At 58.1% G+C, this 22519-nt stretch overlaps 1 protein-coding gene across 1 annotated transcript in view; it reads left to right on the top strand.

Moving 5' to 3' along the window:
- Nucleotides 1-1231: 1231 nt before the first annotated feature.
- MYO18B (myosin XVIIIB) overlaps nt 1232-22519 on the top strand; it is a 76382-nt gene continuing 55094 nt past the window's right edge. Inside the window, exons 1-13 of the mRNA XM_049805307.1 lie at nt 1232-1476; nt 3512-3686; nt 4366-5100; nt 5347-5413; nt 5653-5765; nt 5979-6155; nt 6847-7045; nt 7903-8045; nt 9193-9293; nt 9853-9916; nt 11920-12064; nt 19983-20153; nt 21091-21181. Of these exons, the coding sequence (XP_049661264.1) occupies nt 1232-1476; nt 3512-3686; nt 4366-5100; nt 5347-5413; nt 5653-5765; nt 5979-6155; nt 6847-7045; nt 7903-8045; nt 9193-9293; nt 9853-9916; nt 11920-12064; nt 19983-20153; nt 21091-21181 (2426 nt within the window). The remainder of the gene's footprint in view (nt 1477-3511; nt 3687-4365; nt 5101-5346; nt 5414-5652; nt 5766-5978; nt 6156-6846; nt 7046-7902; nt 8046-9192; nt 9294-9852; nt 9917-11919; nt 12065-19982; nt 20154-21090; nt 21182-22519) is intronic.

Below are 22519 nucleotides of genomic sequence, written 5' to 3'. Positions count from 1 at the left end.
GGCTGCCCCGCACAGAGGTAAGTCCTTTGCTGGCTGGAGAAGCCGCCGTTCACGTGCACGGTGTTTGTTCGTGCTTTTTCCCACGGGTGGCTGCTGGGGGACGCGCTGGCTGTTTCCTGCCGATGGGATGGAGCCTGCTGCGGCGAGGAGGGCCTTGGAGGCGATCCTCATCCCGCTGTGCTGGAGCAGCGCAAAAAATGGCCCTGGCAGGGACTATGAGGTGTGTTACAGGTGATGAACAGTGGGTTTCTGAAGGCGCGGGAGGGACCCTGATGCTCGGCGCCAAGGGGCACCCCAGCAGTGACCACACAGCCAGGCTCCCCGTGGCTGTGGTCCCATCCCACGTGAAAGATCATCCAAAACCACGTCCTTGTGCCATTCCCACGTGGAAATGGGGTTTGGTGAGATGGCTGGGGCAAACCTCAGTCTCCTGCCAGGCAACTACAGACTAACAATCCCATTTCCTTTTTTATTAACAGAGCTTTTCCAGCTGTTGGTGCTGATGCCCTGGGCATGTCCCTGGAGCATTTTGGGAGATGCAGAGTGGAGGAGGGTGGGTTACATCTTTGCAGCTGGCCTTGGCCTGATCCTGCACCCCTGGCTGGGTGTTGAATGCTGGCGGTGGCTGCGCTGGGGCAGGTGGGACACAGGTCCTGCTTGTCGTGTGTGTGTGTGTGTGTGTGTCCCAGAGGGTCACCGTCTGCCCCGCGTGGTCACTCGATGGCCCCTCTGTGTGCTGTGTCCCTGGCAGAGCTGTGTAGGGAGGTGAGGCTGGGGATGGCAGTGCCAGGCACCCCCCCACCCCGGGGCAGGCAGGGCTGCCTGCTGCCTCCCCACCTGCCCCGGCTGGGCTGCCGGCTGCGTTGGCGTTAGCACCGCGGTGACTTCTTCTTTCCACCGACGGGAGGTTATTTTGAGCGCTGCTCTCGGGTCCCTCCCCAGCTCAGCCTCCCCCATCCCAGGGCTGAGGCTAGCAGGGGGGGAGCCGGGGTGCTCAAAGGAGCCCCGTGTCGAAGCTCTGACCTGCTACCACAGGGGACAGCTTGGGGTCCCCTCCTGCAGAGCAGAGCACCCCGGGCTGGCTCACGTCAACCTACAGCGGTTCCCCCGCTTCTGCGGGGCGCAAACGTGTGCACCCAGGAGGGCGCAAACACGCGTGCCGGGGAGGGCACGGGTGACACACGCATGTGCCGGGCGGTGCAGAGAGGCCAGGGAACGGGAGGGCCCTGCGATGCCATTGCCTCTCCCCAGCCGAGGCCCCGGTGCCACCGGCGTGGTTATTTTTAGCAGTGACATGTGTCACCTCAGCTGCCGCTGTGGCAGGGGGGCGGCGGGGGGAAGCACACGCTGCCCCGCTGCCGCCGCTTGCCCGCACGCCGCCTTCGCTCTCCGGCTCCCTGGGGGTCCCGCACCGGCGGCAGAGCCCGGTGCCAGCGTGGGCTGTCAGCCCCCCCGTGCCTGCAGCCCCCCACCCAGGTACGGGCGCTCTGGGGGGGGACTTCGGGGTGGGGGGCCGGGATCAGGGTCTGAAAGGAGCTTTTTGGGTGTGCTGGAAGCCAAACCGTGGGCCCCTCGGCAGGAAGGGCTATTTTTAGAAGGGAATGGATGGCGATAGTGGCAGCCCCGGCTCTGGAAGCGGCTTCCAGCCACCGGTGTGTGCCGGGAAGAGGTGCCTGGGAGGGTGCGATGGGAGCGGGGACGGGGATGGGGACAGTGCTCCCTGCCCTGTGCAGGAGGGCGATTTGGGGGTTACTCGGTGGCCTCGGCTCTTGGCACCCACCAGGATGGCAGCGGGTCCTGTGTGGCAGCAGGAGCGAGTCCCCGGCTAGCTTCTGTGTGGGGACCAGACCCAAACGGGGCTGCATCCTGCTCCCTGGGTGAAGGGAGCCAGAGTGGTGGTGATGGCGATCCCTGGCCCTTGTTCATGGCATGCTGTGTGCTGGGTCGAGGCATGTCCCGCTCTGTGCCTCAGTTTCCTCTTGTGCAGAGCAGGACTGAGGTTCCAGCTCCAGCTGGTGGGTGCAGGGTGCCCTGCCGCAGGGACGCTCCAGGCTCAGGGAGCGGCTCTGCTGTTCGGGGCTGGCTCTCCCCTGCGTCCTCAGAGCCCTGGCTGGGGGGACAGTGTGGGGGCAGTGCCGGTCCCCGACGGGAGCGAGGGCACGTGGCGCCTGGGGCTGCCGCCCGAGAAGGCAAGTGACATTCCTCAGCCGGCTCCTGGCCGCTCCCGGCGCTCCTGCCCTTTACTGTACAAGGAGATGTGGCTGCCGGCGCGAGCGGCAGGGCCAGATGAGCCCTGACCCGCTCGGTGCATGAATGATCTTGACAGGTGAAGCTGGGAGCAGCCCAAAATGGGGCACGGGCAGGCTCCCACGGCCACCTTGTGCCACTCAGGCCAGGGCAGTGGGGTCCCAGCACCACTCTGGTGCCACCGACACCCAGTACCACCACCTCCCCTCCAAATGACTGCCATACCACCCGTCCCCTCCGTGCCATGGCTGCCATGCCACACCTGGTGCCACGAGACTGGGGCTATGCCGGCCAAGGTCATGGTCTGTCGGCCCCGGCACAGCCTCTGGCATGGCCCCAGGGCCAGCGGGAGCCCCTGGCTAACTCTCTCCTCTTTCTCTGCCTCGTGCACCCGGTGCGACCCCGTGGCTCTCCGTACAGCACCATCCCACCTCCCTGCCGGCATGGCCATCTCCTCGCGCCTGGCGCTCTGGGAGCAGAAGGAAAGTCTCGGTCCAGGATGGCACCAGCAGTGTTTCGGGGCTGGATGTTCACAGGCTGCCCGGGGGCTCGGTGCCGGGTGGGGGGATGCACCGCAGCCAGCCTGCCGCACGCCCCTGGGGTCGGCGTCCCCTCGGCTCCCCACGCACGTTGCTCATGCTGTGTCCAACCCTGCCAGCTCCGGGCACCTTTGCAGGCTGAATGTTCTAGTTTGGGCGATTTTGCTGCTGTTCAAGGCGTGCAGTTCCCCGCAGGGCCGAGACTCGGGAGTCTGCAGGGCTTGGTGCTGGTGCTGCTGTGCAGTGGTGCGGCCGGGAAAGCCTTTTGCTGTGGGAGCTGTGGGAAGTGGGGCTGGGTTTCAGCTTGGGGCCTGGCATGGAGGGACCTGCAGGTCTGCATGTGGCCGTGGTGATGCCAGGAGGCACTTCTTGACTCGCTGCAGCTGGGATGGTTCCTCCCATGGCCATGCCGGAGCTGCTGGGTGTCGGGCAGAGCCAGCAGAACACGTGGGCTCCCCGCAGCACCCAGCCCTTGGCGGTGTGTGGAAACTTCGGAGCTTCTCTGTGGGGCTTTTCTTTGTGCTTTTTCTCCCACTCTCCACAGCACCCCTGAACCAGTCTGGTGCTCATGGGTGGCCCATGGCCTTGCTGGCAACCTGCAGGATGCCTGTGGCCAGCCCCACCAGCGGAGCGGGGTGCTGATGCTCTGCTGCTCATGCTGCTAACGTCCCCATGGGGCTGGCTTTGCCGGGGCTCCCGTCCCTATGCCATGTTCCGTAACCCAGCCTCTGCTCCTGCAAACAGATACGGGACGAGGACCGGGTGCCACCCCCATCTGCCCCCCCCCTGCTCCTGTCGGTCATCCCTGGGGGGTTCATCAAGCAGCTCGTGCGGGAGACCGAGAAGGAGGCGAAGGCGGCAAAACTGAAGAAGGAAACCAAGGTGAGTGTGAAAGAGGAGGTGAGTGGTGCTGAACCCTGCGCAGGGCTGGGGTGTCCTGCCTTGGTGCTGGCTGTCCCCAGCCCAGAGCAGTTCCTTGGGGGCCGGGGGGCTGCAGGGCCCCACGACGCCGGCCCCAGCCTGGAGCCTGAGGCTTTTTTTTGCACGAGTGGGGCTGGATGGCAAGGCTGGGGCTCGCAGCGTGCCGTCGGCCACAAGCCAGCTGCCAGCCTTGAGCAATTCATGCTGGAGACTTCATTAATGCAACTTGCCATTCCTGACTTGCTTAATTGGAAGGCGAGTAATTAAGCAGAGCATGAGGCTCTCCAGTTCAGCTCGCTGAGCACAGGAAGGGGAGTGTGCAGGGCGTCCCTGGGCACAGAACTGAGTGGTGACCCAGGACATGGGATGGGTCCCCAGGAAGGACGGGATTTGGCCAAGCAGGAGGGAGGAGGAGGAGGAGGAGGAGGAGGAGGAGGCGGAGGCGGATGCCGCCACCGAGTGCAACTGTGCAGCCAGGTCTAGGCAGCTACCCGCAGCCATCAGCCATGCCCAGAACGAGTGGGTCAGGGCTGGAGCTGTGTGTACTGCCAGGCTGTGCTCAGCACAGGCATCCCGCACCAGGCTGCGGCTCCTGGGGCCAGCGTCAGGTCTTTCACCCTGTCCCCCTCGGATCCGTCTCCTCTCCTTTGCTTGGCAGCCTACGGGAGAGGACAGCGAGGCCCAAGCCGGGGACGGCCCAGCTGCTGAAGGCAAGGTGGTCAGCAAGGGGCAGTCGCTGCAGAACGGGTTGCACGCGGAGGGGCAGGGGGGCGAAGGGGTCCTGGCCCCCCCACGCAAGGAGTCCCGGCCCAGGAAGGCTGCGCTGGGGGCCGTCCCCAGCAAAGGCCTATCCCCTGCGCCTGGCCCGGTAGTGGCTGTCCCCAAACCAGCAGAGACCCCTCGCTCAGAGGCTCCCAAGGCAGTGAAGCCATCGTGCCCTGAGAAGAGCCCCAGGGACCCCCACCCGAAGGGTGGCCCCCCGGCTCCAGCCCCAGCCCCCAGCAAGGACCTCCAGTGCTGCAGCAAAATCCCAGCGAAGGAGGGGGACGCACCCAAGTGGACAGGCCCCGAGAGCACCAAGGAGGAGGGGGCACCCCCAAGCCACAAGGAGCCCTCAGCCAAGGAGAGAGCCAAGAGGGAGCCGGGGCTGGCCAGGAAGGAGCCGGAGAAGATGAAGAAAGATGTCGAAGGTGGAAAGAAGGAGCCAAGGGAAATCAAAAATCCTAGAAAAACTGCAACCAAGTCAGAGGGGCTGAAGGGGGAGCCAGGAAGAATCCAAGAAAAGTCAGAAGATGTGGCAAAGGAGGTGGGGAAGGTGAAGGAAGAGCCAGGAGAGGGAAAAGAGACACCGGGAGAGAGCAAAGAGACAGGCGAGAGCACGGACAAAGAACAGGTAATGTGTCCGCAGACCTGCCAGGCTGTTACCCCATGTCTTGGGCCACTGATGCCATTTTTCTGGTTTCATGCAGCTCTTCGCGTTCGCGTAGGCTCGGCTGGGGCCCGGGGGAAGGTTCCCCCTGGGGCCGCCGAGGAGGGGCAGGGGTTCTGGCTGGAAGTGTTCTGTCCGTGGGGCAAATGCAGTTTTTCCAGCTCAGTTTTCCACTGGTTCCTGCACGATTCCCCTCTCTGCTCCCTGCAGGCTCCGAGGGATGTTTGGTACGAAGCGGAGAAGGTCTGGCTCATCCAGCAGGATGGATTCACGCTCGGTAACTTGCCTTCCTCTGCCCTCACTCTCCAGCACCGAAGATAAGAGGTGTCTTCAGCCTGGCTGTGTGTCGGGAGCAGGGTGGGCGCCGGGTGCTGTGCCAGCACTGTGCCGCGGCCATACCTCAGCGGGGCCATGGTTGGAGACGGCCCGTTGGCAGCTCCTCATGCCGCAGCTGGCTCTGCCCTGAGCTTCCTCGGCCGTGTCGCACTGGAGGGACTCATCGGCCTCTCGTTGCAGCCACGCAGCTGAAGCCAGACGTGGGGACGCCCGAGCTGCCGGCAGGGAGGGTGAGGGTGCGCCGGGAGGCGGATGGCAGCGTCACCGAGGTGGATGAGGACAGCGTGCAGCGGGTGAGCCCCCTCTTCGCTTTTGGCTGGCGTGGGGTTGGGAGCCCTGCCCTCGCCGCCTGGTGCATGGGAGTGCCCGGGCAGGATTAGACCCAGGCAACCCTGGCGCTCCAGCTGTCGTCCTGGACTGGATGAGTCTGGGGTGCCGGTGGGGTCCAGCACGACCCGTGCCGCGATGGCAGAGCTGGAGCGGGGGCTCTGGCTCTCTTCCTGCAGACTAACCCCCCCAGCCTGGATTACGCCGAGGACCTGGCTGCGCTGGTCAACCTTAACAAGTGCAGCGCCATGAACACGCTGCAGCAGCGCTACCAGGCCCGGCTGCCCTACACCCACGCCGGGCCCAGCCTCGTGGCCATCAGGCCCAGCTTCGCTGCCAGCAGCACCTCGGGGAAGGTGAGCGGGGAGACCTGGGGGGGGTGTGGGCCGGGATCTCCCGTGGGAAGCGGTCACCGACCCCCGTGGGGACAGCGGCGGAGGGCGCCGGGCGCTGCCGTGCCGGCAGATGGCACCGTGCGACCGTCACAGAGCGCGGCCGGGACACGCGGGGGGTGCTCGGGGCGGGGGATGCGCTGAGGACACTCGGGACCGGGGGCGCTCGGGCGCCGGGGATGCTCGGGGCCGGAGATGCTCGGGGTCCGGGATGCTCTGAGGTTACTCGGGGCTGGGATCATTCGGGGTCAGGGATGCTCGCAGCTGGGCACCGCTCCCAGCACAGAAGTTTTCCTGGTTTCCAGGAGAAAATCACTGCCTTGCTGTGACTGCACCCCCCAAGCAGTAGGGGAGGGGGGGAAGGGCTGGGGAGGGAACGGGCCCAGGGGTCTGTCTTGGCAGAGCTTTGGCTCACAGGCAAGCCGGAGTGGGTCCTGGTGCGGGTCCCCTGGGTCGGTCCCCAAACCTCTCTCTGGCGCTGGTACGGTGAGGCTAGGCTTGCAGTGCTGGGCAGCGTTTCCCCTTCCCCTGGGAATCTCGGGGGAGTTCTGCACCTTGGGGAGACACCATCACCCTGAGTGTGACGTGCCTTCAGGATTTTCTATACAAGAAGCCTGTTTTGGGATGTGCTCTCCCACTCTCTCCCTGCCCACAGGCGTTCAAGGGGAAGCGGGACAACATGCCCCCGCACATCTGCTCGGTGGCACAGAGAGCCTACAGGAACCTGCTGATGCAGCGGCAGGATCAGGCCATCGTGCCCATGGGGCGCAGCGGGGCTGGCAAGACCACGTGCTGCCAGAGCGCCCTGGAGTATCTGGTGGGCACGGCGGGCAGTGTGGACAGCACGGTCACAGGTACGGGGCCGGGCAGCCGCTGCAAGCTCAGAGCCCCGGCAGCGATGCAGCGAGCCCCGGCAGCATTGCACCAAGCACTGGCAGCGGGACTGCGGGGTGCTTGGCACTGGGCAGTCAGCACACAGAAAGTGTCCATGCAGGCTGGAGAGTGCGTGCTAATGCAAAGGTGATTCTGCTTCCCTCCAACGGCCTTCATTTGACCTGTTCCCACCCTGATTTGTGCCTCATTGGGGTGGCTCGGTGCGGCTGCGCAAGCGCAGCACAGGCCGGCGGGGCACGGGGCTGCAGCCCGGAGGCAGGCAAGCAGCGGGGCTGTGAGTGCCGCTGCCGCTTACCCATCCCAGACCCAACAGATCTGCTATTTTGATAAACACCCGAGTAAGCACCACAAGGGAATTACTTGCGTGCTTGGGGCAGCACTTTTCCCATCTGATCAAGTTACTGGTGACGTGAGAGGAAGCGCTGTTAAGCAATCAGTAGCTTCAGAGGGCAGGTTTGGATTTCGGAGGTCTGGGCGAGCTCCGGGCACACCATGCTCTTGAAAAGGGCTGATGAATGGCCTGGAGCAGGGTGGCATGTCCTCCCTGGCCAGCGCACATGTGCCCTTGTGGAGCAGGATGCTAATAACCCCATGCCCAGCTGGTGCCCTGGGTCCCTGTGCGCTGGGACAGAGCCCCGGGAGGAGCATGCAGAGGTGCAGCCAGGAGGAGAAGCTTCCTCCGGCGCCTCTTTGCAGCCCTGAGGCTGCACTGGTGCAGCGGTGGTAGGGTCTGGCTTTCTCCCAGCGAGCACCAGAGAGATGCAGGGCTGCAGCCATCTCAGGGTGGCTCAGGGGGCTGCTGGTGCTGGTTTTGCAGTGGAGAAGATCCAGGCGATGTTCACAGTCCTGGGAGCCTTTGGGTCAGTGACCACCGGCCACAGCAGCAGCTCCACGCGCTTCTCCATGGTCCTGTCACTGGATTTCAGTGCCACCGGCCGTATAACCGCAGCTCACCTCCAGGTACCCCATGGGCCCTGTCACCTGGGTGAGACGGGAGGGCTGTGGCTGAACCCAGGGGTTCTCAAGATGGGGGTGAACAGCCTCTGTGCCGCTTTCCGGCCAGGCTGAGGGCAAGAGGGGCGATGCTCTGCTCTGCTTCTCCTCCCGGACCAAAGGTACCCCAAATCACAGCTGAGCAGGAGCTCTGTCAGTAGTGTGGCAGGGTCCCCCACAGGCTATTGCCCCCTCTCCTGGCAGGGAGTGCAGAACAGCACTGGAATTAAATGTTTATGAGGAAATGTATAATTTAGCATTTCATTAGCAGCACCTTATGTGTCAGCCTTGAGCAGAAGCCTCTGAGGGCTTTTATCACCGTCAGGGCTGTTATGCAAAGGCACTTTAATCAGAGCTGTCTGTGCCCCCGGGGCTCGTCTGATGGAGAAGAGGGCTTGAGCCACTGTCTGCTGGGGGGAACACCAGGGCTTCCCATGGCTGCCCCATTGCTGCCCCTGCTCTGCCCCAGGCACCGGCAGGGAGCTGACGGCCAGCATGGCCATCCTTGTGCGAGAGCAGGAACGTGCCCCCGGGAACATTCACTTTCTGGACAACTAGTACCATCCTGGGATGGTCACGAGAGGATGGGACAGTCGGGGCGGGGGTGGGGGGGTGGGGCGGTCCCAGCCATGCAGGCACTTGTTCCTGGTGTCAGTGCTGGCACAGAACAGCCTCGATGAGGCTGGAGGCTCATCTAGGCTTGTCCCAAGCCCAGGCAATGGCTGATCCAGACACTGTAGCATCTTTGCTGGGGCCATCACATTGTCCAGACCTCTGGAGGCAGAGAGAGACCGTGGGTGTTGCACCCATGTGCTGAAATGTTGCCCCTTGGTGCATGCCTGAGGCACAATTTGGCTCTTGCTTGCATGCCCTGCGACATACAGCCCCAGGCTGGAGGAGCAGCCTCTGAAGCTAGCTATGGCCCTGCAAGGAGAAATCCAGTCCCTCCTTGACAGCTCCCAGTAGCATCTCCCTGTCTCTAGGTGCCACTGTCCCCTCTCTTCGCCGTGTGCCTGGATGCCCTGGCACACTGGCCACCCTGCCCACACCAAGGGGCTGTCCCTGCCTGCATGCTGGGGGCTGCCACTCATACCTGCCTCTGCTCCCTTCCCAGACCATGCTGCTGGAGAGGGGCCGCGTCGCCCAGCAGCCCAATGGAGAGAGCAGCTTCAACATCTTCCCCCTGATGCTGGCAGGGCTGGATGTGGCACACAGGTGGGTGTAGGGCTCCTGAAGCGCTGGGCAGCTCTGCTCCTCGCCTGGCTGCTCAGCTGATGGGTACTCCCATCGCCAAGGGGGTCCCCTGTGATTTATACTCAAGTTTGCTCTTGGATATAAGAGACCTCTCTGATAAGAAAGAGATTGTGAGAGTGATCACATTAGCGATGCTGCAGGGATATTTATACACTTATATATTAGAGATTTTCCAGGAAATGGGCATTTTCTGGTGCTTTTTTTGCCCCTTCACTAAAACTGAAATTGGGCTGATCAAATGAGGTAGAGGTCTCTCTCCCTGCTCACTTCTGGCTCTCCCCATAAGCTGTGCGCCTCTGGGTTGCACCAGGCGAAGGGGCCTGGCACATCTGCTGCCGGCTCCATCCCTCTACATGGGGCAGAGCCGCAGCAGCCTTTCCCATCAATGTCCCTCAGACATTGCCGTAAAGGGGCTCTGTGGTTGTTGGAGATGCTCCCCGAGGAGAGGGCAGGAGGCTTGGGGAGTGCTGGGGGCAGGCGAGGAGGGAGCTTCAGTCTCATTTTCTGTACCTACTTCCAGGACGGTGCTGCACTTGCACCAGGTGACTGAAAGCAACTCCTTTGGGATCAAGCCGTTTGTGAAGGTAGGGAGACATGCCAGCGCTGCGCGGCCCCCCGCAGCGGGATGCTGCAGTGCACCCCCTTTGTCACCCCTGGTTAGAGGACAAGTTGGGGTCCTTGGCTGCTGGGCAACTCGGGATGGTGCTGCCGTACCGGGTGCATGAAAGGAGAGAGCGAATGTTGGGGTATGAGGAAAAGTCTGCCCAAACAGCCTCCAACACCCTTCTGACAGCCTGGTGGGAGCAGGGGAGATGCCAGGCCCGGGGCTGCCGCTGCCTGGTGTCTGCGCTCAGGTTTTGGACACCCCCAGTCCACCCTGGGGACGGAACCTGCTGCTCTGTGGCCAACAACACCTGATGGTTTTTCCCTGTGGCAGCAGCTCCTGGGGGGCAAGCGCACCCTTTGGAGGGCCCAGAATGCAATTTTTAGGGGCTAAAAGTACTGCAGTTGATTTCCAGCACCAGCTCCTTATTAGTGTGAGCTGTTTGCAAAGACCAGGCAGATCGCTTACGAGCCAAAGCACTGGCATGAGTTGCAGCAATTTGCAGTTACATCATCTATTGATGAATTCAATATTCAATGTTCATTAGGGAGGACCTGCTCTGGTCCAGAGAGAGCAGCAGCTTTCATGGAGGGCACGGTGAGGTACCGTGGGTCCTCGCCTTGCTCATGCAGCAGCAGATTTGGGTTCAGAGATGGGGTTTTACCCTCCTTTCATAGCCCCCGATTCCTGTGTGTTCCCCATCCCAGCATGGAGGGGTTTCCCTCTGGGATGCAGAGGGTCAGCAGGAGCCAGGCAGCACTGGCTCTGAGCAGCATCTCTTCAGTCCAGGGAGTGTGAGCTCTGCAAAGGGGACAAGATGACCACTGTCCCCACCACCGCTTCTCCTTCCCAGCAATGTTCCCCGCAGTGCATGCATGTCCCTGGAAAGCTGGGCTTGGTTGTTTGGTTCAGCGTGGCACAGCAGGGTTGTCTGAGGAGAACCCAGGATGCTGGGGATGTGGATGTGGAAGGATGAATGGTCTAAAAGCTCCCCAGGGGATGAAATCCTGCACCAGAACTTGGCCTGGCTGAACAGGGATGTTGGTAGTACTTTGTTCACCTGCTCTGGAACCAGCCCAGAAGGAAAGCCAGAGTGGTGGCGTGCTGTGTCTGTGTTCAGTTGGAGTTACGGGAAATCTGTCAAATTTTCCTTTCTGAATGGTGCTCTGGATGCTGAGACTGAAGATCTAATTGGCGGCATCCCAGCCTACATCCCCACAGCCAGCGGGGATGGATAACCCCTGCAGGGACACCGGTGTCACAAGTGTTTAGGGTATTTGTTTGAGTCTGGAGAAATCGCAGACCTCAGCTCTGTTTTTTTATTAGTAGCCGCCCCGCAGGCCTCTGCAGGAGCTGGAATCCTTTAGTCGAGGCAGGCTGGTTCCTTGCCAGGATGGGGATGCTGCCCACTGGAACCCATGTGCAGTGTGTGGCCCTGGGGCTGCATGTGTCTGCACAAAATAGCCTCAGTTCAGGCAGAGAAAGCCCTGATCTCACTGTGGGGCTGCTTTTGCCAAAAAAATTTGCAGGTCTTGTGGACAGGGCTGCTGTGGTTGGAGATGGGCAGCTGAGGTCCTGCTGGTGGCTGGAAGGTGTTCAGCTGGCCCCAGCTCACCTGTGGGTGGGTGTATTTAGTGAGAAGATATAAAATGTCTATCTCCAGCTGCCGCTTAATGTAGTAAGCATCTGTAGACACCCCTCAAGTGGGAATTATGTAGTGTTGTACAAGGAGAAGATGTACTTAGGCTTGCTCCTAGCACCAGGCTCTTGAGGAACCTGGCAGGGGCTTCTCCCGCTGCTGTCAAACTGTTCCTAGGGTCCCTTATTGCCTTTTCCTTGCTGGCCACATGGCTTTTGTATGCCTTTTGCATTCCCCGCCCCCCCCTCCCCGCCCCGTGTATCTCTGTATGCCCCTGTCCCCAGTGCCTAGGATGCTCCGGCAGAGGCAGTGACATCTCCCTTCCCATCTCTTTCCATCTGCAGCCTGAGGAGAAGCAGAAAGCCTCAGTGGCATTTGCCCAGCTCCGGGCTGCCATGGGCACACTGGGCATCACGGCGGAGGAGCAGGCAGCCATCTGGCGCGTCTTAGCCGGCATCTACCACCTGGGAGCCGCCGGCGCCTGTAAAGGTAAAGGGGGCCCCTGCCTCTCCTTTCCTTATACCTCATCTTGGTGCCGGGGGTTAGAGGAGGGTGAGGAAGCACGTCCCAGCGACGCACAGTGCTTGGGCATGTTGCACACGGGGAGATGTGTGGGAGTGATGCTCGCCTGGAGGCTGTTGCACGGCCCGTGGCTCTGAGGTCTTCGTTGCCCGTGGAGGAGCTGCCTTGAGTTGGGTGATGCTGCACGCTGGCATCCTGCCCCGTGGGGGCTTCTGGAGAGGGTCCGTTCCCCAGTCGTGTGCGGACAGGATGGGGGCTGCAAGTCGTCACCTTGTGCCAGCTCTTTGGGAAGGACAGGGGTAGGTAACTTGTTTGTTGGCACATTGTCCCCAATGACACCGCGAAGGGACAGCTTCAGGTAGCAATAATTTTATCATCTCTTGAGTGCCTAATACAGTAACTGAATTATAATAGGATGAGTCTGGATGAAGATTGTATTTATAAAGACTTTGTTAATACAGGCATATAGAAATTGCCTTATCCCTTATAAATTATTTTAAGATGTTCTCTAACCCGTTTTAGAGACAGCCACATTGATTTACACACTTCAATTTATGAGAGCTGCATAAAGGCTGCTATAAACTAAGCCATAGACATTTATAAAAGTCTCTGCAACATGTCATAACACATCTTATGGTAATTTATGCCATTAATCATTTATTAATTATTTTAAAAGGATGAATGCTGTCATCACTTACAGTGAGTTCTCTTCCTCCTTCTCTCTGGTGTTCTCTTTCCCCATCCCCATCTCCCCTAATGCCCTTCCAACTTTTAAAAAATGACCCTGCTGTCTCAGGCTGAAGTGTGTGATAAGGCTTTTGGCAAAAAAAAAAAAAAAGTCCTTCTGCCATGAGAGTTTTCAGAAGAGCAGATTTTGGAGACGTGTCTCATTTTAAGAGTGACCAGCTGAAAGGCAGATGGAGGGACAATTACTGTGCTGGCCACAGAGGCTTTGCTGGGTGAGCTGAGCTGGTTTGCTCAAACTTACTGAATGTTCTGTCCCAAGCACTCTGTAAGTCAGTCTATAAGTGCATCGAGTGCTATATTCAAGAAATCTTGTCGCAATTATTTCAGCACAAATAGGAATGTTAATAGCGAGCCCAGGCAGGGCTGTGGCTTCAGAGCAGACTTGGGTACAGGATTAACAATCAGAGCATGTCTCAGCATCACTCGCTCTGGTATTGATTCCCCCATCGTGCGTCAACAAAAGGGGAGAAATGAAAGGAAATATGGATAAAAAATGGATCAAAGCTGGATGGAGCAAAAGTCTCAGTGGGGGCGATGACTCTTTTAATGTGGTTAAACCTGTCTCCTGATAGCCATCTCTTCCCTTCCCCTTTCATGCACTTTGAAGTTGTATATTCAAAATCCTTGCCTTGAAATCTCACCAAGGGGAGCCTCATCACTGGTTTTTCACTGGCATTCAGGAGTGCAGCCAGGCGCTGCAGCTGCCATCGCAGCCTCCACTGCCGCCATCCCTGACACTGTGGTCCCGGCATTGTGCTGCGCTCCAGCTGCTAGGCCCCAACACAGGTTAAATACAACTTTTTCTTCCTTCCACTGATGGCTATCATCTTGTCACAAATTCAGTTTGTCCAGGAATAAAACAGGAGGGAATAGCACCACGTCTCTCTGGCTGAGAGTGGAAAATACATTTGCAGCTAGAAAAACACCGAGAAGAAAAGGTTGAATTTCAAAAGCCTGTGCTGTCCTGGTGTCAGCGTTTCCCATTACCTTTGAAACATGTTAGCACGGCTCTTTTTGTGACAAAGCAGCCTAAAAGGCAGAGGCCAGTGGGGCATCCTAGGTACCCATTCACCTAAGTGCTTCCAGTCCCCTTTGTGGGCTGCAGAATATTACATATTTTCATTTATTCATTGCCTCTTTAACTGGGAAGGAGGTTTTGGGCACAGCTGGGGGTCGGCATTCAGCTTGCTCTCAAGCTGTCCATTTTGCTGACTGTTATAAAAATAAAGCATCGCGGCTCCCTGCTTTCTACGGGCTTCCCACCGCGCATCTTTAATAGAGGCGACTGGGTGCCGCTGGCGGGTGTGCGCCGTGGCCGGGAGCCAAGCGTGGCTACCCCCAACCCCCCTCCCCATGCACCAGCACAGCAGAGGCTGCTGCAAAACCGGTGGCCTGAACCCCATGGATGGAGGAAACCCATAAGGGCAGAAGTGCAGGAGTGGGGGCTGGAGCCGCTGCTCAGGCAGGGGAGGCTCCGAGCCCCCCCAAACCCTGTGAGGTTGGCAGTGCCAGGGCAGCAGCCTGTATCTGCTGCCCTCCCGCATCGCTGCGTCGCCCGGGCTGGTTCTGCGCAGCAGCGGCTCCAATGGCAGAGGGATGGGAGCCAGCAAGTAGCATGGGGTTGGTGCCCGAGCTGCTGGCAGCTGTGGGCTGCCACGGCCCAGGCTGCGTCCCGCACAGCCCCACCACTGCAGCATCGCACCCTTGGGAGGCAGGAGAAGGAACATCCCCATTTCGAACCCAGGAGATGGAGGCGTCCAGCGGTTTGTGAGATGGGCCTGGGTCATGCAGGGCTGGAGCAGAAGGAGGGGCTGAGCCCGGGGTCCCACGTGCCGGTGTGCAGTGCTCTGCCATGTCTCTCCAGGGTCTGCAGACAGGGCTGGGAGGAGCAGCAGGGATGAAACCCCCTTGAACACCCTTTTAGCTTTGTGAAGTGGCAAGTTTCCAGAAGGGCTGGAAGCCATTTAGCCAAGTACAGTAATGGGGACGTCCATCAAAATGTAAGAGGGAGAGGACCTGGCAGGATCCAACTGGCATTAATTATGCAGTTTCCTGAGTGTAGATGTCAATCAGGAATGGAGTCGGGTGACTTATTGCTTTCTCACCAGAGCTGAGAAAAAGCCTTAAACCTGCATTATTGCTGCTGTTTTACAGCCTCTGAGATATAGTGACCTTTCCTTAATTGATGTGAAAATGACAGTTTGTTCTTAGTTCCACCCAAGCTCAATGCCCAGATTTACTCAAACTTTTTATTGCTGCATGTAGCTAAAAGGAGGAGGAACAGCCTATCTGTAATTAGCATTGAGCCAGAGTTTCCCTTTTGTGACAAATATATCTGTCCCTGGGGTGGTCACTGTTGCAGAGGGAAAGATGCGCCAGTGGCTCCAGCGTGGTGGGAGGGTTGGAGCTGCGGTACTGCTGCCGGCACAGTCCAAGCCCGGTGCTCCGGCATCGCGTGGGCTGCCTTCAGGAGAGGAGCACAGAGGGGGCTGGGCACTAAATTGCATAAAGCAACATCACGAAGCCGTGTGCTGATCATTCCTCTTCCAGCAACTCCACCTTGCAATGCTCTCAGATACCTGCCCACAGAGCGTAAGCCTTTGCAGTTTGCCCTGTGTGTGGGGAGCCCACTGCAGCCCCTCCTTTCCCTGGGGGTCCTGCAAGTGCAGAGGACATGACTTTGCAAGGAAAACTCAGGCATCGTTGCTTGTGGCTTTGGTGCCACTTGCATGTCCTCCGGCACTGGCTGCGATGGCCTTGCTGGCATCGGAGGTGAAGAGGAGAGAGCAGGACCCAGCACGGGGACCCTCTGCCCCTGCTTTAGCTTAGCTTTTCTTTTGCAGAGCAGCTGTCCGGGGGCTGGTGCCTAACCGTGGCCTTGGGTGTAGTTAAATCACTGGCTTTGCCATAGCTCTGTGCTGCGGGTGAGCGAAAGGCCAGCTCACTCCTGCCGGGAAGGACTCTTCTGCTTTCCTGCATCGTTCATCAAAATGATTCTTGGAAAGGATTGCATTAGGGCTGGCCTCTTGATCTTGCCAATTTTTTTCTGTCTCTCTGTTAAAGCTTTTGCTCTTTGACACCTGGGTTTTCTTGCCATAGAGGGAAGTGCAGCTGATTTTTCATGTTTTGTTTTCGGTAGGATGGTGCCTTTCTGTGCTTCTTGAGTTGCAACCCTCAGGAGCAACAGTTTTGTCCTGGTGAAGCCTGATGGCTTCATGGGAAAGACCTTAACCAAGGCGACGTGGTCTCCAGGGGCTGGATCATAATGCAGTGACCATCCCGCCACAAGCCTCTGTACACTGGACAATGTCCTTAGGATTTCTTTTCCCTAGGCAAGAGGATTTAGGCAGAATGATGCGTCCCCACCCCGGGGCAGGGAGACCCCAGTTTGGAACGTGAATTGGGCAAAGCTTCATGGTCTGCTGCCTGGGTCTGCAAAATGAGGAGGTTTGCTGGAAATGGTGTTTTGAGCAGTTCAAGCCCTGTGCAGGGAATGGGGAGGAGATTCAGCCCTGCGGGCAGTGGGATGTTTGGGGGTCTGCACCCCAGTGCACCCCTACTCAGCGCAGGAGCTGGTTTTCTTCCATGTCTCAGCTGTGGTCTGGGGTTCAGAGCCAGGACAGCAGAAACAGAAAATGCCGGGAATAGCCAGAGTCCTAACTGGAGCCTGGCTGCTGCTGCCGGCTTGTCGGGGGGCTGGCTTGGGGGGCTGGTATCTGTTGACATTGCCTCTCCATCGTGGAGGTTTTTACGATCACCATCATGGCCCCTGGTCCTGGCGGGCTGTCTCCCTGCACACCGAGTTATGGCACTATCTGTTCCACGCTCTGACATCTTTATTACAAACAGTTGGGGAAATGCAGCCAGAATGGCAGATTTCTTTAATCATGCTATTACACAGCTCTTCCCTTTGTTATATATAGGCTTTAATATGTCATACATCAGGTAATGGGTCAACAGAGAATAGACTGGAGAATTTAGTGCAAGACAAATAAATTAACCATTCAAGCCAGGAGGAGCCTCCTCTCTCTCCCTGTCCCCTCCCAGGGTAACAAAGAGAAACAAATGGGCTTTTTTATTTGTCCCATTAATAGTGCAATTGTTTTAATGACAGAATAAGTGGAAGAAAAAGAGTAGGCTGACAAAGCGTGCCCCGTGCAGCTGGAGGGGGAGCTTGGGAAAGCAGGTGAACAGGGCTGCCGACCTGCACGCCTTGCACGGGAAGGGGGCTGGCGATGAGGCTGAGCTGCCCCGTCCCAGCATCAAGCCCATGGTGCAGCTCCCCTCTGCTCCCAGGCACCGCTGCTGTTGGCTCACAGGTACCAGCCCGGGCAGCAGCAGGGATGGGGACCAGGGCATGGTGTCCATCCCCTCCGGGCTTCCCTGCTGCTCCCCATGCTTGCCGAATTAAAATAAAAAATAGAAACCCAGCTGCTGCCCGGGCAGCATGCATGGGCGCGCAAGTGAGACAAAGCTGGTGCTGACTCTGTATTTTCCTACTGCTTCTCTTAAATATTAAATGGGCCGAAGTAATTACCTTTTAGGTGTTAAAGCCGGTGTGTTTTACAATGGTCACATTACACCCAGGAGGGCTGCATGCCGCTGCTGCTGTTTATATTTTATGAAGTGTGAAATGGTGCCCAGCATCTCCCAGGACAGGCTGCCGGGGGGCCAGCGGCTGCGGGGTGGGCAGATCCGCCGGCAAGCCACAGGCACAGCAGGCTTTGCAGAAGTGGCTGTGTGCCCCCAGACTCGCTGACTCAGTGCACGCCAGCTGCTTACAGCAAGGGTGCAATTTGGGGAGCACCGAACGGGTAAGGAGCATGTCTGGGGGTACCGACATGCTGGGCAGCATCGTGTCAGCCTCCAACACCATGTGCCAAGTCAGTCAGCGATTGCTTGGTTTTGTGGAGGTGTGAAACACGGAGCTGCTTCCCTCTGCTTGGCACGGCAGGACGTCTGCCACACTGGAGCAGCGTGATGGGGGCCACTGGTTTCCCCACTTGCAACTGCTCCGTCAGGAAGAGTTGCACTGCAGCCGGCTGGGCTGAGCGGAGCCCCTTGCTCATCTCGGGGCTGCTGGAGCAGCCAGCATGGGATGCTGGAGCAACTGGTGTGGGATGCTAGAGTGGGCAGCGCAGGATGCGGTATGTGGGAGCCCAGCCAACAGGGCAAGTCTGTGCAGCCCTGGCCCCGCAGCCCCTCCGCTCCCTGGCATGCAGCAGCAAGCGGAGATCTTCTGTCTGACGGGGATTAGCCTCTGTCCAGCCAGCTCAGATGAAAACAAGTGAAAACAAAATAAATCAAAGGCCGGATTGTTGAGGCAATTCCTCTGTCTGCTCCAGCACAGCCCTTGATGTTGGAGTCCTTCAGTCAGAAAAAAAAATAATGGGAAAAGATCAAAGGGGAAGGGAAAGGGGGGGGATGACTCTCATGGGTGTGCTGTGAAGCAGCCCCCCGGCCCTGGGGAATGTGGCCTTTATGCACCACCTCGGCTGGGAGTGGGGGACCCCATGGGGCTGGCCAGGATGTGACCATCTCCCCCTCTCCATCCCAAACCCTCTCCCCTGCCACCAGCCGCCTGCTGTATTTTAAGGGCTCATCTTAGCCATGAGCCCCTGGGCTGGCTCCTCATCCATCACCACCTAAAAGCGCTACTCTGAGGTCTCTGGGTGACTTTGTTCGTCTGCTCCTCCTGTTTCTGCTTGTCCCCCCGCGTTTCTGAGTGTGCGCTGGCCGGCTGCCTCCGCAGCACCTTTCCTTCCTGGATTTGTAAAAGGATTTATCCTGCAGGTTGCTTCCCTATTGATTTTAATCATTAAGCTGGAATTGCTCTTGCTGGATGTAAATAATTTGTGCCAGCTCTGTTTGCTGACAGCACTGGGAGGAGTGCTGCTCTCGGGCTGACGGGGACAGCAAACATTGCTGGGGCTGGGAAAGGTGATCTGGGATTTTGAGGGATTGGTTCGTAATCCCATCAGCTTTCATCAACACATCTGCTAGTTTGCTCCACTGAAGCTCTTAAAATGCACAACATTACTGATGCCGTGCTGGCAGCAGCAGCCTGGGTCAGTCGCATGGTCCACCTCGTTCCTGACTTGCTCTGAATTGCCTCAAACCATCTCCTTGGAGCAGGTCTCCTCTCTGCCTGGTCTCACTGGGCAGGTGGGATGCTCTGAGCACCTGGGGAGCACTATAGGAGGGAAAATAGGTTCAAAAGTATTGGTTTGAGATCCTTAAAGTTTTGAACTATCTTCTGACCGAAACAAAAAGGTCCTCTTACGCTAAATGATTGCCCAAGGGACATATCTGTCAAACTGTCTCGAGTCAGCCAGCCTTTAATATGATAAGTATCATGCAAAGCTGAGAAAATCCTTACAGCTGTTGTTAGCGGAAGCATGTGCGTAGGGAGGACGGCCCCACGTACTGCACACTGCGGGAGTGGGAGCTGAGCGGGCCACTGAGACCAGGTCCAGTGCCTCGAGAGAGACGCGGGACTCAACCCTGAAGGAGAAGGGATTGCAGGAGGCGGCAGATGGACTCTAAGGAGGAAAAAGCTTTTCAGTTCAGTTAGTGATGTTACGCAAATGGGCGGTGAGGTAATGCTAAAACTCTTTTTGGCAGCCATGCCTTCAAGGTGGAAATGTCTTTTGATGTGGGCTGATTTATAGCTGTTTTGCATCCTCATCTCAGCCAAGCATCCAAGCGCTGCTGGGGGGGCAGAGGCCCCCTCCCTGCCCACCAGCACAGCTCCTGCCTGCTTTGCCCAGGCCAGCTCTTTGCCCAAAGGGCATTTCCAGGCTGTGGTCTGCAGGGTGGTTGGTCTGAGCGGGTCGGCAAGGGCAGTGCGGCGTCTGAAACTGCCCCTTAGGGTTGCGAGGGAAGGGCTGATCCAGCAGTCTTGAGGGGATGGAAGGAAACTGGGGTGGACTGGTACAGCACCCACACATACACGCACCTTTCCACCCCATGCCGCAAACAGCAGTCCTTCTGGGGTTTGTTTTATTTTGATTTTGATTTTGGGGGATTGCATGTGGGAGCGGGCAGGGATGTTTGCCGGAGATGCTGAGCCTGCACCCGGGTCTGCTTGAGCTGGCTCTGCCTGAGGCTTTCGTGCCCCCCGCGTCCCCCTCCGCAGTTGGCAGGAAGCAGTTCATGAAGTTCGAGTGTGCGAACAACGCTGCAGAGGTGCTGGGCTGCGACGTGGAGGAGCTCACCACTGCTGTCTTCAAACACCACTTGAAGCAGATCCTGGCGCAGGTGGCGGCCCGGGGCCACCGGCTGCCCCCGGCAGAGGACAGCCCGGCAGGTACCGGGATGCTGCATCCCTTTTTCCTTTTTTGATGGGTGATAGGGAAATGCTGTGCTCTGCACTGCTCCGGACCCTACGTGGGGAGAAGATGGAGGGCGGGCTGCAGGGAGAGGCAATATGCCCTTTTCTTTCCAGGCAGTGAGGTCCATTTAAGTAAGTTCATGTTAATTAAATCATTAACTGTGCTCTGTCATGTAGCTGCCCTCAGCTCTACAGCTGACCCTGCCGGTTAGTCCTTAGGGACACGTGAAGATCAGGTGAATTCAGATAATGCCCCTGGCAGATAAGTGATGTGGCTTAAGTGCTGTGAGTGCTCTCCCTATAAACTGGGGGCAAAAAACCCCAAACCAGAAAGGCAGCAGGGTGAGCATCCTTCCCCCGTGCCCACAAATGCAGCTGTGCCAGTGTTGCGCTGTGTGTACCTGTGTCCTGGAAGGAGACCTGGATGGGGGTTGTGCTCCTGCTGGAAAACCTGCTGCTGAGCCACTGTAAACCTCATATTAACATATGGATATAATTCACAGAGGCAGATCCGGCATGCATGTGGCAGGGTTGGGTGTGAGATACCGCCTGGCTTTAAGGTCAGCCTTTCCATGCCCGACTCATCCTCAGTGGCAGAATTACAGCTGGGGCCCTGCAAGTTATTCTGATAAAAGCAAGAACTTGCAGAACTGGCCTTTAACATGGCAATAGTTTTATTTCTTAAATATATGGTAGGCAGGAGTCACTAGAGGAGCTGAAGGCAGGCAGGTGGATCCACACTGCTTGTGTAACTGGAGCGATGCCGTCCCTGGCGGGCAGAGGCTGGGCGCCGTGCGGGTTATCCTGCCCAGTGAGCGAGGGAATCCCTGCTACCGGCTCGGCTCCATGTGGGCTGAACTCAGCTGGAAATAAATGATATGGCTTTGCCTGCTCTTCTCTCTGCCTGTGCCAGGGCCGAAGATGACAGGCGTGGAGTGCGTGGAGGGGATGGCGTCGGGTCTCTATGAAGAGCTCTTTGCTGCGGTCGTCTCGCTGATCAACAGGTACGGAGCTGCTGGGCACCGCACTGGGGGTGTCTGTGGGCGACAGCTCCTTCTGCTGGGGCTGCTGAAGAGGAACCTTTCTGGGGGCTCTCCAGAGAAAGGCATAGAGCAGGCAACTGCTGCCGGCTGAAAAAAGAAAGTTATCTGAAAATCTCCATCCAGGTGAGCACACTGGCACTTGGGACCTTCCGTGGGCTGTCCGGCACCGGGGACGAAGGGCCCCGCGGAGCAGCAGCCTCCACGCATCTGGCTGTCGCATGGGACGGCACGTGTCCTGCCCCTCCTGCCAGTACGGGCGGCCTGGCAAGGAGACCCGGCACCAGCAGTGCCCAGCTGGCACCGCTTCTGCTGCAGCTGGTAAGCTGCCTGCCGGCAGGCAGCACCACGAGCAGACCTACCAAGCAGCGGAGAGCAGGGCATCGCGGCGCTGAGAGGAGCAGCCCGGCTTCCTATTAATAATAGATGTGACTTTGCAGACCGAAGCCAAGGTTACCAGTACGGGCAGAACAATAAACCAGTCAGGGAATCCCACAGCGAGCCCTGCAGATGCGGGGTAGGGGTCGCTTTGTGGTAAAAGCTTGACCACAGGAAAGGACTGAGGGTCAAGAGTGAGAGGGTCTGGCACCAGAGTAGCTGCCGAGGTGCCCTGGGAGGCTGCAGCTGTGTCCTGCTGCCGGGTACTGGTGTGGCCGAGCAGGCAGCACCTTTCTCTGCCCTGGGGGCTTGTCCTCACTCTGCTTATTTCCATCTGGAGAGTCAGGATGGGAAAGGACATCCTCTGTGGCCTGACGTATCTCTTTCTTCAGGCGGTGTAAATCCAAAATGATCTATTTGGATAAATGGAATAATTTAACACCGGGCTAAGGACCAGGTCCCCAGACTGTTCCATTTTCTCAGTTCTGATGTGCAACTCAGTTTGTTGAAGTCAGCATCCACATAAAAGCCAGTGCCCAAAATACTCTGTGTTGTTGCTGCAGGTTTATTTTAACCTGCGGTTACTTAACCTGCAGAATATTTTTATTGTAATTCCTAGCAACTACACTCCAAAGGGAAATTGCTGATGGTACTCAAAGGGCTGACAGAAGAGCAAAATGTTGCTGATTCTCCTGAATAACAGCATTAGCTCAGGATGTGTCCCAGGTCCCTTCTTCCCTTTAAAGGTAGCTTTGTTTTGCCTGGCTTTATTTTCCACACCAGCCTGCCAAAGCCTATTAAACCATTGCAACAATGATCCAGGTGAAGAGGCATGTTTCAGTGCAGTCATGAAAATCCTGTTTCCTCAGTGAGTTGATGGTGAACACGACTCTTTTCAACTCCGGCTGCAGGAGGTTGCTGCTA

This window comes from Accipiter gentilis, chromosome 7 (assembly GCF_929443795.1).
Source record: "Accipiter gentilis chromosome 7, bAccGen1.1, whole genome shotgun sequence".
Taxonomy (NCBI): domain Eukaryota; kingdom Metazoa; phylum Chordata; class Aves; order Accipitriformes; family Accipitridae; genus Astur; species Astur gentilis.
This window is presented reverse-complemented; position numbering and strand designations above follow the sequence as displayed.